General features: G+C 35.7%; 2 protein-coding genes across 2 annotated transcripts in view; both read left to right on the top strand.

The window, feature by feature from the left end:
- The window catches only part of LOC123323050 (intraflagellar transport protein 122 homolog), a 216,085-nt gene that overhangs the window by 161,080 nt on the left and 39,327 nt on the right, over positions 1 to 15,678 (top strand). The window contains exon 13 of the mRNA XM_044911251.1: positions 14,469 to 14,743. Coding sequence (XP_044767186.1) covers positions 14,469 to 14,743 — 275 coding nt within the window. The remainder of the gene's footprint in view (positions 1 to 14,468; positions 14,744 to 15,678) is intronic.
- On the top strand, positions 289 to 1,262 carry LOC123323052. Its single transcript, XM_044911254.1, has 2 exons — positions 289 to 829; positions 888 to 1,262. Exons 1-2 carry the CDS (start codon positions 635 to 637, stop codon positions 1,041 to 1,043), a joined length of 351 nt encoding a protein of 116 aa, XP_044767189.1. The 5' UTR covers positions 289 to 634; the 3' UTR covers positions 1,044 to 1,262.

Genomic DNA, 15,678 nt, shown 5'->3' with positions numbered 1-15,678 from the left:
TTTTCCCAATTTAAAATGAGCTATTTTTTCTTATCAACATTCATTATTGAATGAATTCAGCGCTTCAAGAAAGAAAAAAAAAACATTTTCAAGTGTCAAATCGTTGAAACGTGTGAAGTCGGTTAAATACCTAATGCGCTCCCGAAGAATGGCGAATGCTCACTAATTTTGTTCTTTAAATATTCCTATTCTCTATAGAAAATAGAAATATTGAATTATTTCGATACGTCAATTAATACACGATATATAGAAATTGTAAACATGGATGCATGGCTCCTGGGGGTCAATTCTCGGGATCACTCGTTCGTTGAACGTATTCGTTCATGAACGAGTGGAATCGAACGTATAGTTCGAATCGAGTCAATTCTCGAGCATATCTCCAACTACTCGTTCCGGCGAAAGTGTACGTTCATTTCGAACAGAGAATAAACTTGGCATCGTAGCAAAATTCATCGAATAATCAGCGTTTAATCATAAACTCATATTAATAATTCTATGCTTTTGATAATTCTGTGCCTATTTATGGTTGAATTTGAATTTTGAAAATACGTCAAATCAAAATCTTCAGAATTGGTTTTGTTTAACTAAAACATCAGTTTTGAAGTGAATAAAGATTTTCGTTTCTTGTTTGAATATGGAAAAAAGAAACGAACCAATGTCCGTCGAACAAAAAGAAATATTAATAGAGTTTATAAGCTCCCATCCTGAAATAAAGCAGAAATTCTCGTCAACTTTCTCTAGACAAGACTCCATAGCTTTGTGGAAAGATCTTACAAATATATTAAATGGAACCCCAGGTGCAAAAAAAGACTGGAAAGAGTGGAGGAAGGTATATAAAATACATCCTTGCTGACTATTTTTATATAATCTCAATGCAATTCTTTTAGAGTTGGCACGACATTCAGTCAAGGACGAAAACTAAAAAGGCGCAGATTAATGCCCATTCTTCGAAAACGGGTGGTGGACCTGCAACGGTAGATCTTTCAGAGGCAGATGAAACTGTCATAAGAAGCTTATTGGAAGTAGTAGAACCACAGGCGTAGGAAATTGTGTTGGAAAATGATAAAAAAATGGAATGTGACCAAAAACAAAAGGACACGAATTCTCTTAATGCACCTCTGCAGAAAGACATTCTCCTTAATGATAATATAGGGAATGATGAAGCTCACGTTGGAAAAAAAAATGGAGAAAAGAGAAATTTTGCTACGCAGCGTTTGGATAAAGCTGTAGAACAAAATACTCAAACGATAGATCTACTGCATCAAAAAATTCGTATTAAAGAAGAATATTTCAAAAAAAAACTTCTGATTATGGTACGAGATGTCGCAGCAAAAAAAAAAAATAGCATCAGAACTAAGAGAAATTTTTGGAAAAAATGTGCAATAAATAACCCCAGGATGGTTTCTTATCTGTGTTCTTGAGTTTTGTTGTATATTTCAGTATTAATATATGTTACTTGCTCTTAGTTTTCGTTTAAATGAAAATATCAAAATAATAATTATGTACTTATTCTTGTTAATTCACATTTTGCAAAATAATTCATTACTATATATTCCTAATTCTTCTCCCCTCTACTAATTCAGGGTTGACTTTTGCCATGGCGCCCCCTCCCCCACGATAAAAAAACCTATATAATATCACTCATGAAAAAAGAACTCTCACCTTCGTTTCCTTACACTAATCATGAAGTCTCCTAGGAGCAGTAAGAAAAGGATTCAACTCTTCTAACAACTCTCGAACCAATTGTTTGTTCAAACGGAATAAACGTATAAATATATTATCTGATAAATGATCGAATGGATTTTTTCTGAATTGGTCATAATAATGTCTCTCGCGACTTTCTTGCACAAACCTATCGGCTTCACTCATAATATTATGAATATTTTCTAAAGCAAGATCCTCTAAGTTCATTTTTGAATCATTCAAAAATATCAATGAATAACTTATGCACGAAAGTCGAAATATATGTGCTTCAGTCATCAAGCGTATGATACAGATCACTCGTTGTCGAACTAATGTTTGAACGATGATATCAAACGAATAGTTCATAGATGCGTTCCCCGAGAATTGCAATTTCCAAAAATCTACGCTCATCACGTCACGAACGTATACGTTCAACGAACGAGTGATCCCGAGAATTGACACCCTGATTCCGCTCGTGATCGCTTCGTGTGACGTACCTATATTGCAACACTAGTGCATCGTACGTGCATTATGGTAGCACGCTCTCATACGAATCATAAGGAGATTACGCACTTACTATTAGAAATGTCTAATCCAAATACGAGGAACTCATGTATTGTGCCGAAATGTAAAAACACAACGATTAATGCACCGGAATAGTATTTTTTTATCCCTTTGGATGTCAAAATGCGAAAGAAATGGAGAAAATCTATGAAGAAGTTGGATCCGATTGGAGCTGAGAGCAACGTATATTGCTGCGAAGAAACAAGGAACGGAAACTAGAATAGCTAGATCAAAACCGATGACATATTTCCGAGCTCTTTTTCAGAGAAGCAAATAATGCTGAAAATCGTTGCCCCCTACGATTCTTCGTTTTCTAGTTATTAGCAAAAAAATGAGATTTTGACGATTTCGAAAAGTTTTCATAACTTTTTTGTATTGAAGTATACAGATCTGAAACTTGAATCTTCTACTGGCACTTTTTTACGTAGAATCCACTATGACGAGTTCAAAATATTTTTTCATTCCAAATAATTAGGTGAACTTTCATTGAATTTATTATTTTTGAATTGAAAAAAATCTTTTGTGCAGATTCTACGTGTAGAAGTGCCTAAGAAGGTTCAAGTTTCAGATCTGTAACTCTCTTAAGACAAAAAACTTATGAGAACTTTTTGAAATCGTCAAAATCGCATAATTTTTGCTGATAACTAAAAAACGAAGGATCGTATGAATCTGTGGTTTTCACTATTCTTTGTTTCTCTGAAAAAGAGCTCGGAATTATGTCATCGGTTTTGCTCTAGCTATTCTAGTTTCCGTTCCTTGTTTCTTCGCAGCAATATACGTTGCTCTTAGCTCCAATCGGATCCAACTCCTTAATAGGTTTTATCCATTGCTTTCGCATTTTTACACGTTTGATGAAACGTGTCATCGGTTTTGCCCTAGCTCTTCTAGTTTCCGGGATTCCCTCACTAGACATCGAATTTGGAACACAACTGTACAACAACTGTTGTAAAATTTGTGAGTGCGTTGTTTTATTGTTTTCTTTATCATTTCTTGGGGGTAATTGTTTGTGGCAAGTAGGGAGGAGATCTGATTTAGTATCTCCGGTCTATAACGTGGTGAAGTTAATTTGATTGCTCGATCTATATAATTGGTTACTATTGCTTTTTTCTGTTTGATGTTATGTGCTGAGTTATAATCAAGTATCCGGTCTGAGTTAATGGTTTTTCGGAGCATTTTAGTTTCTATTTTGTTATTTTCTCATTAGAGAAAATACGGATACTTGATTATAACTCAGCACATAACATCAAACAGAAAAAAGCAATAGTAACCAATTATATAGATCGAGCAATCAAATTAACTTCACCACGTTATAGACCGGAGATACTAAATCAGATCTCCTCCCTACTTGCCACAAACAATTACCCCCAAGAAATGATAAAGAAAACAATAAAACAACGCACTCACAAATTTTACAACTCACTAAGTTACCAAAATCCAAAAACCGAGCCAATAGTTTACATACCCCTACCATACATCCCAACACTGTCTGAGAAAATAGAAAACATAATGAAGCCATACCCCAATATAAGGATTGCACACAAACCGTTTATACAGGTTAATCAATTATTTTCGAGATTGAAGGCAATAGTCCCGAAAGGTCAAAAATCACATATCATCTACGAGATACCATGCAACCAATGTAATGGAGTGTACATAGGACAAACGGAACAAAATCTGAACAACAGGATAAAAGGACACAAATATTCCAAAACTCAAACAGCCCTTTACAAACATACAATAGAAAACAACCACACTTTCAATTTTGAGAATACAAGGATATTAGATAGGGAAACAAATAAAAGAACCAGGGAATTTTTGGAAATGATTTATATAAAACGAAACCCCAACTCTATCAACGACAGAACAGATATAAATGGTCTGAACAAAATATACTCAACGATTATAAAGAAGACAGCGGAAAACGACAACGAAAGAAGAAGAAGAGTGACAACGACACCAACTTGACAATTCATTGACTTAGCACCACATTATGTTACAAAATGAAGAATGAGGACACATGCACCACAAGCAGAAGACTTGGAAATTGTTAAAATAAAGGTGACAGATCTCTATCTCGAATAATTGTATATGTAACTGTGTTTTTGATATTTGTTTTTAGATTGAAAAAGGGCCCGAACCCGAAACGTTTTTATTATATTTGACTAAATAAATCAGGTTTACAAAATTCCGAACGATCAATTATTTAATACAATAGTAATATGTATTATCATTCCGTTACATCAAATGCTGAAAAGTAGAGAAAAAATCTAATTTTTCCGATATTATAGCGAATAAGAAATAAAATCGCGATTGTTTTCAAAAATTCAGTCTCGCGAAACACAAAAAAAACGACTGTATGAAGAAAATTTAAATTTTGCAGGATTTTTTTGCGAATACTGAACTGTCTAATGCATTCTTAACATTGGTTTACTCTTAATTTTCGACTCAGCGATACCTAGTTCATATAAAAAAGGTGAATTGAAAATACCTAAGTTGTTTTTAATTCAACTTTTTTTACCTGTATCATATATGTTCTTCATAATTTTTGCTGGCTTTTACTTTTCGATGAAAAAACTTAATTATGAAAATATTTCTAGAGATTCCTTTCTTATTAAATGATCATTATTGTAATATGGGGGAGGGGGGCGAAAAAATATCTTCTGCCCCGGGCGACAAGTGGTCTTAATCCGGCCCTGGTAGTGTTCCGAATTGACTGTTCATAAACTTTGCAGGTCAAAATCAATTTTCTGCTTTGCAAAGTAGAGAATAGAATACTATGGCGTTGATTGAAGTACCTATTTGTTGTAATTAACATTTGAATCAACCACTGGAGTTGGAATACAAAATTTGATATAATTATATCATCTATATACTATGTATTTTCCGTTTTTGTTCTAAAATATGTATATAGGTACTAAAAGATGTGTAGTTTATTCGTTAATTTAATATGGACTCACTTGACGAAAAATTTTGTTGAATGCACGCCATATATCATATAAATGTGTATTCAAAAAAAAAAAATATATATATATATATACAGGGTGTGGCGTAATGAATGGATAATATGGAGCCTGCAGGTAGAGGACTCTATGGCGGTTCAGAAAAATATATTTTACGTTTAGTAAAAGTGCCTTGGTTTTCGAGATATTCGAGATTTTCGAAAATTCAAGAAAATCACACCCTTCGCCCCTCTTCTTGCAGGCAAGACTCCAAATGAAGGAATTTTTTCAAACTGTTTTTTGGATAGTATTCCTGGATAGATGCGCTATCGAATGTAAATTATTATTTTTGAGGCGCATGAATAGTTTTTCATAAATAAAAGAATCAACTCAAATTTTCCGTTTTGCTTATTTTTTTTTCCTAAGTTCAACCCAGCGTGGTGTGAAAAATAATATGGGTACCTGAGTGCCAAAGCAAGAGAAAACATGCCTGTTTCACTGAGATTCTGAAATGGTATAACTCACTCTATTTTCAGTATTAAATACAAAATAAATTTTTATTACAATGAGTCAAGGCAGAGTTTGAAGTTAGCATTTTTCTTCAATTTTTAGCAACTGAAATGAGACTTGCAAGCAGAATAAAGCAATTATTCATGAAAGGTTGTAGAGGATCTAGTACAGCTCCTGATGCACACTTTGAACACATTTTGTAAAACTCGATTCAATTAAACAATATTTTAAATTTGGGTTTTTCCCTCGTATCCTTTCATTATTAAGCCCTATAGTTATAGAGTTAATAGTTGTTGAGCGAATTTCAAGTAACGAAGTGAATTTTAGCACTTTTGTAATTAAGAAAAAAAGCAGAAAATTAGGTAATTTTTATTACATTGAGTCAAGACCCTTGTTAGACAAATGCTGAAATTTAATGCATAACTTGAAATTAACTTGATAATATTGATTTCACAACGTTGGGGTTCAATAATAAAAGAAAACGAGAAAAAATAACAATTGTAAAATATCGTTTCATTGAATAAAGTTTCACAAATCACAAATGATGCATAAATTGGCCACCATGAGTTCTGATACATGCTCTATAGTCTACACTTTCTAATGAATCATAGCTTTATTGCATAGATATCAACAATTTTAAAATGTTGATTTCATTGAATTAAATATCACAAAAGATTCTCTAAGAGGCCACCATGATCTTCAGTAGACGATTACTTCATTCTGCTTGCATTTCTCATTTTAGCTAATAAAAATTTTAGAAACACTGTTTACATTAAACTAGGCCTCAACTGATTGCAATAGGAATTTATTTTGTATTAAATGCTGAGAATACAGAGAGTTATACCATTTCGGAATCTCAATGAAACTGGCATGTTTTTTCTTGCATTGGCTCTCAGGTAACCATATTATTTTTTACACCGCGCTAGGTTTAACTTATGAAAAAAAATTAGCAAAACGGAAAATTTGAGTTAATTCTTTTTTTCATAAAGAACTATTCATGCCCCTCAAAAATAATGAATTACATTCGATAGATCATCTATCCAGGAATACTATCCAAAAAACAGTTTGAAAAAATTCCTTCATTTGGAGTCTTGCCTGCAAAACGAGTGGCGTAGGGTGTAATTTTCTTGAATTTTCGAAAATCTCCAATATCTCGAAAACCAAGGCACTTTTACTGAACGTAAAATATATTTTTCTGAACCGCCATAGAGTCCTCTACCCCCAGGCTCAATATTATCCATTCATTACGCCACACCCTGTATATATATATATATATATATATATATATATGGAGTACCTTTCCTTATTCCAAAAGTCTAGACACGCCACTGCTGTATATGGTCAATTGGCAGGAAGACCTAGTTCGTTAGCATTTTGAAACATCGTCTCAATAAAAATTATTGCTAGTACTACACATATTAGAACGCTATTATTATTCTTCGACTCGACTCGACTCCAACGCAATCATAAAAAATTAGGGTTCTAATTTGAAGAACGAAAGTTATGGGCAAATCTTGATTTCACTTTTTGACAATTTTTGCTTAGAGTCAAAAGAGAACGTTTTTCTCATTAATGTCTCAACGATTTACTCGAAAATGGTTTGTCGTATCGATATGATTCAAGAAGGTTATTCAAAAGTAATAAGGAATGATCACGCCTAAACGGTGAGGCAATGAATACAATAATAGAGATAAATTCGCTGATATGAATATCAACAAGTGTTACGATCTGAATTGAACTAGCCAATTTGCCATCGTCAAGGCCCCAATGGAGTACGCCCCATCGAAGAAAAGCAGATGCTGACCATGGTTTCGGTCTCATTTGGTCTTACCAGAGCAACATAGCTTTTTTCGTCATCACGAGGTCCCTCTAAGAACGGAGTTTTCATATTTGACTTAGTTTTGAGATAATCCAGGTTGGATTCGGTTCAAATTCAAACAGAATTCAACCTGAATTTTGTTCTTGTTTTTGTTTTGCTTTGATGGTGATGGTGTCTGTTGCGCTGATGTAGGTATATAGCTTTTGGAGTCTCTTCTTATAAGGTGTCTGAGTACTCCCTGAATACGCCTCGTATAGACAATACTTTTATATATATATATCAAATCGAGAGACATCTCACTTAGTGTTGGATGCATTTATCGTCCTCGTCCATCACTGTCTGATCAAGTGATGTTCGATCACTTGGAAGATATATGTCATAATAGGAGAAATGTGCTTATCACGGGTGATTTTAACTTTGGCGATATTCGGGAGTGGCCCTTACAAAAGATGCCATCTCCGGGCTCCCCATTTTTCCCTTCGTCGTGATGCTAAACAGATGCAACATAAATCAACTTACATACATGAGTTTATCAAATCTCGTCCTTATAATTGGTCAATAATGGGTAATCTCAGCTTGAGGACTGGTGAAACATCAACAGGAAACAAAAGACCCTTGTTGAAATTGCCAACGTTTCGAATCCTTATTGATTCTTCATCAGGGCTGAAGTGATACCTCATTAGAGGAACAGACCAAAACGACAAAACAGGTTCAGCAAAACATCAGCATATAAAGTTTTTTGAAAAAAAAACACAATACAACAATATAAGGAATAAAAACCTCACTAAGCCAGATGACAGCCGCCCAAGAAGTCAAAACAATAAAAAGATTCGAAACGTTGGCAATTTCAACAAGGGCTTTTTGTTTCCTGTTGATGTTTCACCAGTCCTCTGGCTGAGATTTCCCATTATTGACTTATACATGAGCCTATTATCTAATAGTTATAGTATCTCCAACTAGATACACCGGATCTCATTCTTATTGATTGATGTTAGGGATCTTTTTCCTGGTCTGAATTTTCTTCCACGTATTGTAAAATCTGATCACATAGTTCTGTCAACAAAAATTCAGCTATGATCGACCAACCAAACACAGAATCTGACGAAGAGGGTTAGATTCATAGATTATGATAAGGCCAACCTACTTCTGGAGGGGTACAAGTGGCACACAATATTCGCCAGCGCCGATGTGGACAATGTATGGAATCTTTTCGCTGCGAAAATACGAGGGGGTGATTGAAGAATGTACAAGTTAGAAAATCTTGAGACAGAATCCGATTAAGCCTTGGATCACACACAGGAATTTGAAATGATTCTGTGGAAAGGAAAATTGTGATAACCTTTTCGACGTAGCAGCTCTCTGAATCCATCCGAGATATTAAGAGATTATTTGAACATAAACTGCTGCAGTCAAAGAATAAGAAAAATTTCTTCAAATATGTACGTAACACACTCAACTCAACTGTTTCTGTTCCATCATTGCAGACCAATGATAACACCTTACTAGCCGACCATTCAAGGATTGCAGAAACCTTTGCAAACGCCTTTTCTGAATCATTCTCCATCGAACCAGATACTTCCATACCAAAAATAAGCCCCCCAACAAAAGCTGATATTATAAGCAGCATCAACATAAATGAGGAAATCGTGCACGAGCACCTTGAGAATCTTGTAGCTGGAAAGTCCCCTGGGCTTGATGGCATCAACATAACATTGCTCAAACGTTGTGCCTCTTCCCTCACATCACCACTGACAATGATATACAGGCTGGGCCATCCACAACTTTCCACCCCGAATTTTGAGCTTTGGGATGGAATAACGAAAAAACACTCAGACAGGTCAAATTTTGTTGAAAGGGGGACAAATAAGGGTATTCAAATGAGTTTGATATCACTACCCCTAAAGCCGCAACCCCTAACAGCTCTTATTTTTGAATAGGGAAAAGGAGTCGAGCAGCACCTTGTTGGAAAGGCAATTCAATTTCCTGAATGAGTGTATTTTTTTTCATCGCTTTATTATTATACAGAGTGACTCAGTATTCCATCAATAACTTTCACACGCCGAATTTGGATCTTTGAGATGGAAAAAACGCTCGGACAGGTCAAAAAATTAATTCGATATCACTACCCCTCTAGCCGCTACCCTAACAGCAATTATTTCAATTTAAACGAAAGCGCACGATTTACGATATGCTTACTACATTTAGAGCTTCAAAAGGTTTTTTTGGAGTGTACATGTCGGGCCTCTTCAATTTGAATAATAACCACCTGAGAGGACACCATTAAAAGCTTCGTAGAGAACAGTTTTTCTCCAGGAGTAGGCAAAATTTTCTGAGCAACGAGTTTTTCGCATATGGAATATGTATCCAACGCCACTAGTGTGAACACCATTTTACAGAAAAGTATGAATTGAGAAGATCAAGAAATAATTTCTTTCTCTATACAGGAGATGATGTATGATTATTAATATGATATCATTGAAACTGGTAAAATTAGTGCCTATATCCAGCAAAAATGAGTTCAATGCAAAAAAATTGGGAAAAGAGAATATCATCGATAATAAGAGAGTTATAAGAGAGGCGACAATGATGGACACAAAAGATCTTTAAAAATTTCTGTACTTTCATTCACATAACTAGAATATATTGATATAACCTAGAAAAGTATCTGCAAATAAGAAATATTCAAATTTGCAGCATATTAATCAGCATTCAAAATTGAAAAATTTATTAGGAATTGATGTGGGTACCAATTAATAATAAAATTTGTCAGGCATGTATCATGGGAAAAGATCATCGTCTACCATTTGGAAGAAGAGTTAGTGCTATGGCACCAGGAGAGTTACTGACAGCAGATCTTTCAGTTCAAAATCTGCCCTAGGTCCTTTCAAATATAAAAACTCGGCAGCCACGGCACTGGCTGAATATTCCGATTCACAACTTGACTGAGTGACTACATTTTGTTTTTTGAAATTCACGTCACTAAATTTGTATTGTAGAATATTGCACAGCCACTCACATTTTTCCTGTCCAGTTGATCGCTTTCCAAGTCAGCATCTGTGTAGGCTGTTATCTCGAAATTTCCGTCACATTTTCCATAGGTCAGACTCAAATCAATAGTACCTCTCAGGTACCTAACCATCCTTTTTGCAGCGATCAACAATTGTTGTGTTAGTTTGTATAAGAATCTACTTAGAAATATAACTGAATATGCTATATGTACATCAGGCCTGCTGATGGTAGCAATATACAGTAAGGATTCAATGATTTCCCTGTACGGTACCTGTATGACTTCTTAAGGTCGATTCATATTATACGTTCCGCTCAGTTCAGGCCGGCGGAAGGATCATTAGTCGTTGACGGAGGTTGCGTTCATATTATCAGTCACGATCGTCTCAGTCACCTTCCGCTTCGTGTGTCGTGAATCTTCGGTTGCATTCGCATCGACCAGCACGTGACAAATGAAGCCTTTCATTTTGGTCAAAACAGTACAAGAAGGACCCCAAAAATTTTTGTTGAATTATTAGTATTATTATTTTCGTTATTCTCTTACGAAAACCCTTTAACTTTTGCTAAAAATAAATTTGCTGCAATTTTGCCTGAAGGAATTATGTGCTTTTGCTTTATTGTTAGACGAAGATGAAGAGGAACAAAAAGTCGGTTAAAAGATTGGGTGTCTAACCAATATTAAAAGAGAGAAGTTGAAGGTGAATATTGGACATTATAAAAGAAATTGGTCCACATATCATGGCTATTTTAGAATGAAGAGGAAATCATTTCGATTAGATATATAGGGTGAAAAATTTCGCAATTTACAAAAAACAAAACTAAGTTCAAAAAAGCTTTCACAACAAAGGAAAACCGGCGATTGACTGAGCTGAACTGAGCGGTTGCTTATTCATATTATACGTTCAGTCTCTTTCAGTCCAACCACGCCCTTCAGTCCATCCGCACAATATTCTCTGGAAGAATACCGTCGGACGGCCGTAAGCGTGCCGATAGGTGCTGAAGGGTCGGAGACGGATAGTATGAATTAGTCCATATAAAACACATTGAAAGATATTTTGGCTGAGCTGAACTGAACCGAGACGGACGGATAATATGAACTGACCTTTAGTCTTCAATTTGGAAATTCGGTTCCATCGGTGTTATCATCACTTTACTTTCTTGTAAATTGAATTCTTCTATGGTATTTGCTATCATTGTCGCCTCTCTGATAACTCTCTTCTCTCTCTGATATTCTCTTTTCCCAATTTTTTTGCATTGAACTCATTTTTGCTGGATATAGGCACTAATTTTACCAGTTTCAATGATATCATATTGATATCATATTAATAATCCTACATCATCTCCTGTATAGAGAACGAAATTATTTCTTGATCTTCTCAATTCATACTTTTCTGTAAAATGGTGTTCACACTAGTGGCGTTGGATACATATTCCATATGCGAAAAACTCGTTGCTCAGAAAATTTTGCCTACTCCTGGAGAAAAACTGTTCTCTACGAAGCTTTTAATGGTGTCCTCTCAGGTGGTTATTATTCAAATTGAAGAGGCCCGACATGTACACTCCAAAAAAACCTTTTGAAGCTCTAAATGTAGTAAGCATATCGTAAATCGTGCGCTTTCGTTTAAATTGAAATAATTGCTGTCAGGGTAGCGGCTAGAGGGGTAGTGATATCGAATTAATTTTTTGACCTGTCCGAGCGTTTTTTCCATCTCAAAGATCCAAATTCGGCGTGTGAAAGTTATTGATAGAATACTGAGTCACTCTGTATAATAATAAAGCGATGAAAAAAAATGCACTCATTCAGGAAATTGAATTGCCTTTCCAACAAGGTGCTGCTCGACCCCTTTTCCCTATTCAAAAATAAGGGCTGTTAGGGGTTGCGGCTTTAGGGGTAGTGATATCAAACTCATTTGAATACCCTTATTTGTCCCCCTTTCAACAAAATTTGACCTGTCTGAGCGTTTTTTCGTTATTCCATCCCAAAGCTCAAAATTCGGGGTGGAAAGTTGTGGATGGCCCAGCCTGTATATCATTGTCAGAGGCACAACGTTTGAGCAATGTTATGTTGATGCCATCAAGCCCAGGGGACTTTCCAGCAGAAAGTACAGAAATTTTCAAAGATCTCTTGTGTCCAGATATTAAGCTGATTTCTATAGTTTCAATCACAGAACTGGAATATATAAATATAACCCAGAATAGTATTTGAAAAGAAAAAATATTGAAATTCAGAGCATATTAATCAGCATCCAAAATTGTTACAATTATTTTTTCAATTTGTACGATCAAATTAAGAACGCGAAAAGCAGTTCAAAATTCAAATTATCGTCGGTCAGTGCATAGATTCACATATAGATCACTGTTTATTCGAAATACCAACCTAAATTCTGCAACACAAAATCTCAACTAATGAGCTATTACCAACTTAAATTCAATTTTCCATAGTCACCCGAGATGTCAAGCATTCTTGAATGGACCAAGGGCGGATTTAGGGGGGGGGGGGGGGCACGGGGGCACGTGCCCCCCCCAGACGGACGGATCTTTCTATGCATACTTGAACTCTTAAAAATAAACTTGAAGTTCATTTCTCACATTACTGTTGATTTTTTTGCTCGTCTGCCCGTTGTGCCCCCCCCAGAAAAAAATCCTGGATCCGCCCTTGGAATGGACTATATAGGTATTTCACTTGACATCGATTCCATTCCTTTATTTCACTCCGATGAAAATGAAATATATAATTTTGCATTTATTTATATAGTAACAGAGCAATTATTGAAAATAAAGGAAAGCATTGAATTAATAGATAAATCAATGTTTTGGTCGGTCGTTCCTTATTGATTTAGATTTTAGATTTCCAATTTGGAATTCAGTTGCTGCTTCTTGTGTCGAGGTTGATATCTTCTGAGCTATGCCTAATTTGTTCTTCATTGAATCTTCTATGTATCCTTCGGCAACCATCGTGGATTTCCAGTCCCCGAGTCGCTTCAGTGTTGTTATGTCTCCACCGGCAACGACAAGTATGGTTGCAGAAGATCTGCGGAAGCTATGTCCATATTCATTGCAATTTGGCAGCCTCAGAAACTCGGCTATTTGCTTTCCCATTTTCGTGAATTTGTTAAACCTATCCTAGTGTGAAGTGCATTTTCCATTTTGATAGTTCAGAAAAAATATATCAGAAGTTACATGTGCTGGACGCATGTCTATGTATTTTTTACAAATCCTCATTTATAGTGAATTTTCTACTGATTTTTATTTTGGTTTTGGGCACATTTACCAAGAAACCTGATCCAATATATTTTAGGTTTTGCATTTTCATGTTATACAATTCATTTACTCGGCATGCACCTATAACTCATTATCATTGTAACCTAATAAAAAGAATAACCATGAATTCAAATCGAAGGACTCCTACAATATAGCCAGTTTCTTACTTTCATTGCTAGATAGTTTTCATCACATGTTTCAGAAATAAATTTTTTGATTACTTGGCAAGAAAATACTCTGCCTTTTTCGGCAATAGATTCAATGTGGTAATTTTTGCAACATCTCTTATTTCTGGTGGAGTACATAGCATTTCTTCATCACTGTCGATTTCCATGATAAATTAAAGAACAATTATAATTTATGAGACGCAATTTTTCAACACAGACGTTTCAAGTATTTTTCAATCTGTCAAACTAAATCGAATATGAAACACATCATATGGATCGATTCGGTAATCTCCCATATCGCCAGGTCGGTGAAAGTCCTTGCCTTCCACACGGTGGTTCGAATCTCGGACGAGATTCCGATGGATAGATTTCAACCTGTTGAATAATGATTCATTATTTAAATATATAAAAGTGTTATGTCACAATTGTTTGACATCTATGAATCATGAAGCTTTTCCGAATTTAAGCATTTTACATTTGAAACTGAAACCTGGTTTATTTTCCTGATTAAAATATTAGCTATATTCTCTACTGCCTTTCTAAGCAAGCACGAAAACTCGGAGCTAACAAACTAGCAAAGCAACTTTTGGATAAGATACAGAACTTCAAAATTCCTCGAAGATTTCAAGAACAAGTGGAAGTAGCTACTGTATCAGTAAGGGGAAGACCATTCAATGATCCTGAAGAATTATTACCTATGTGCTACAGATGCTCAACATACAATCCGTTATCAGCCATGAGCAATTCTTGTACCAACTGTGGCCAAAAGTTCGTTTACTCCTTCGTAACATTCGGTGAGTCACAAATATATGTAAAGGGTGGTCCATCTAGTGTTAGGAATTTGAACTACCGATTATTTGACTTTATAAACGTCAACTATTCTTTTTGACGTGACTAATATTTAGTTGAAAGACTGAAGTTTACGAAATGGGACGCTATTCGCTTGAAGAAAGTTGGGAAATATTAAAAACTTATTTCCAAAGTGGTGAGTCTTCTACTCAAACTGTGAGAAATTTAAGAAAAAAATTCGACAAAAAAAATGTACCAAAAACCCAATTTGTGGATCAATTTGTGAAGCGTGTTCGTGAAACCGGAATATTGGTAGATAAACCAACACGTGTACGTACACGTCCGGTCCGTTCAACCGAAAATATTGCTGCTGTGGCTGAAAGTGTGCGTGAACAACCATCAACATCAGTTCGCCATCGTTCTCAACAATTGGACATTTCACGCACTTCTTTGATGCGAATTTTGCGTAAAGATCTTGCCATGAAGCCGTATAAAGTTCAATTGGTGCAACAGCTAAAGCCAATTGACCATCCGAGTCGTCTACGGTTCGCAAATTGGGCGGAAAATTGTTTGGCGGAGGATAACGAATTTTATCGAAAAATAATATTTTCGGACGAAGTTCATTTCCACCTCGGTGGTTATGTTAATAAGCAAAATTGTCGCATCTGGGGCACAGAAAACCCGCACGTCGTCATAGAGAAGCCAATGCACCCACAACGAGTGACTGTTTGGTGCGGACTTTGGTCTGGCGGCATCATCGGTCCATTTTTCTTTGAAGCAGCAATCGCCGTAACCGTCAATTCCGAGCGCTACCGCGCAATGTTGAACGATTGGTTCTTTCAAGAAATTGAAGCTGACGACTTGGACGATGTTTGGTTTCAACAGGACGGTGCAACGAGCCATACAGCACACGCCACAATCGATGTTTTACGCCGCATTT

This window comes from Coccinella septempunctata, chromosome 1 (genome assembly GCF_907165205.1).
Source record: "Coccinella septempunctata chromosome 1, icCocSept1.1, whole genome shotgun sequence".
NCBI classification, from domain to species: Eukaryota; Metazoa; Arthropoda; class Insecta; order Coleoptera; family Coccinellidae; genus Coccinella; species Coccinella septempunctata.
Note: the sequence above shows the minus strand (reverse complement) of the source record. Positions and strands in the feature narration are given on the sequence as shown.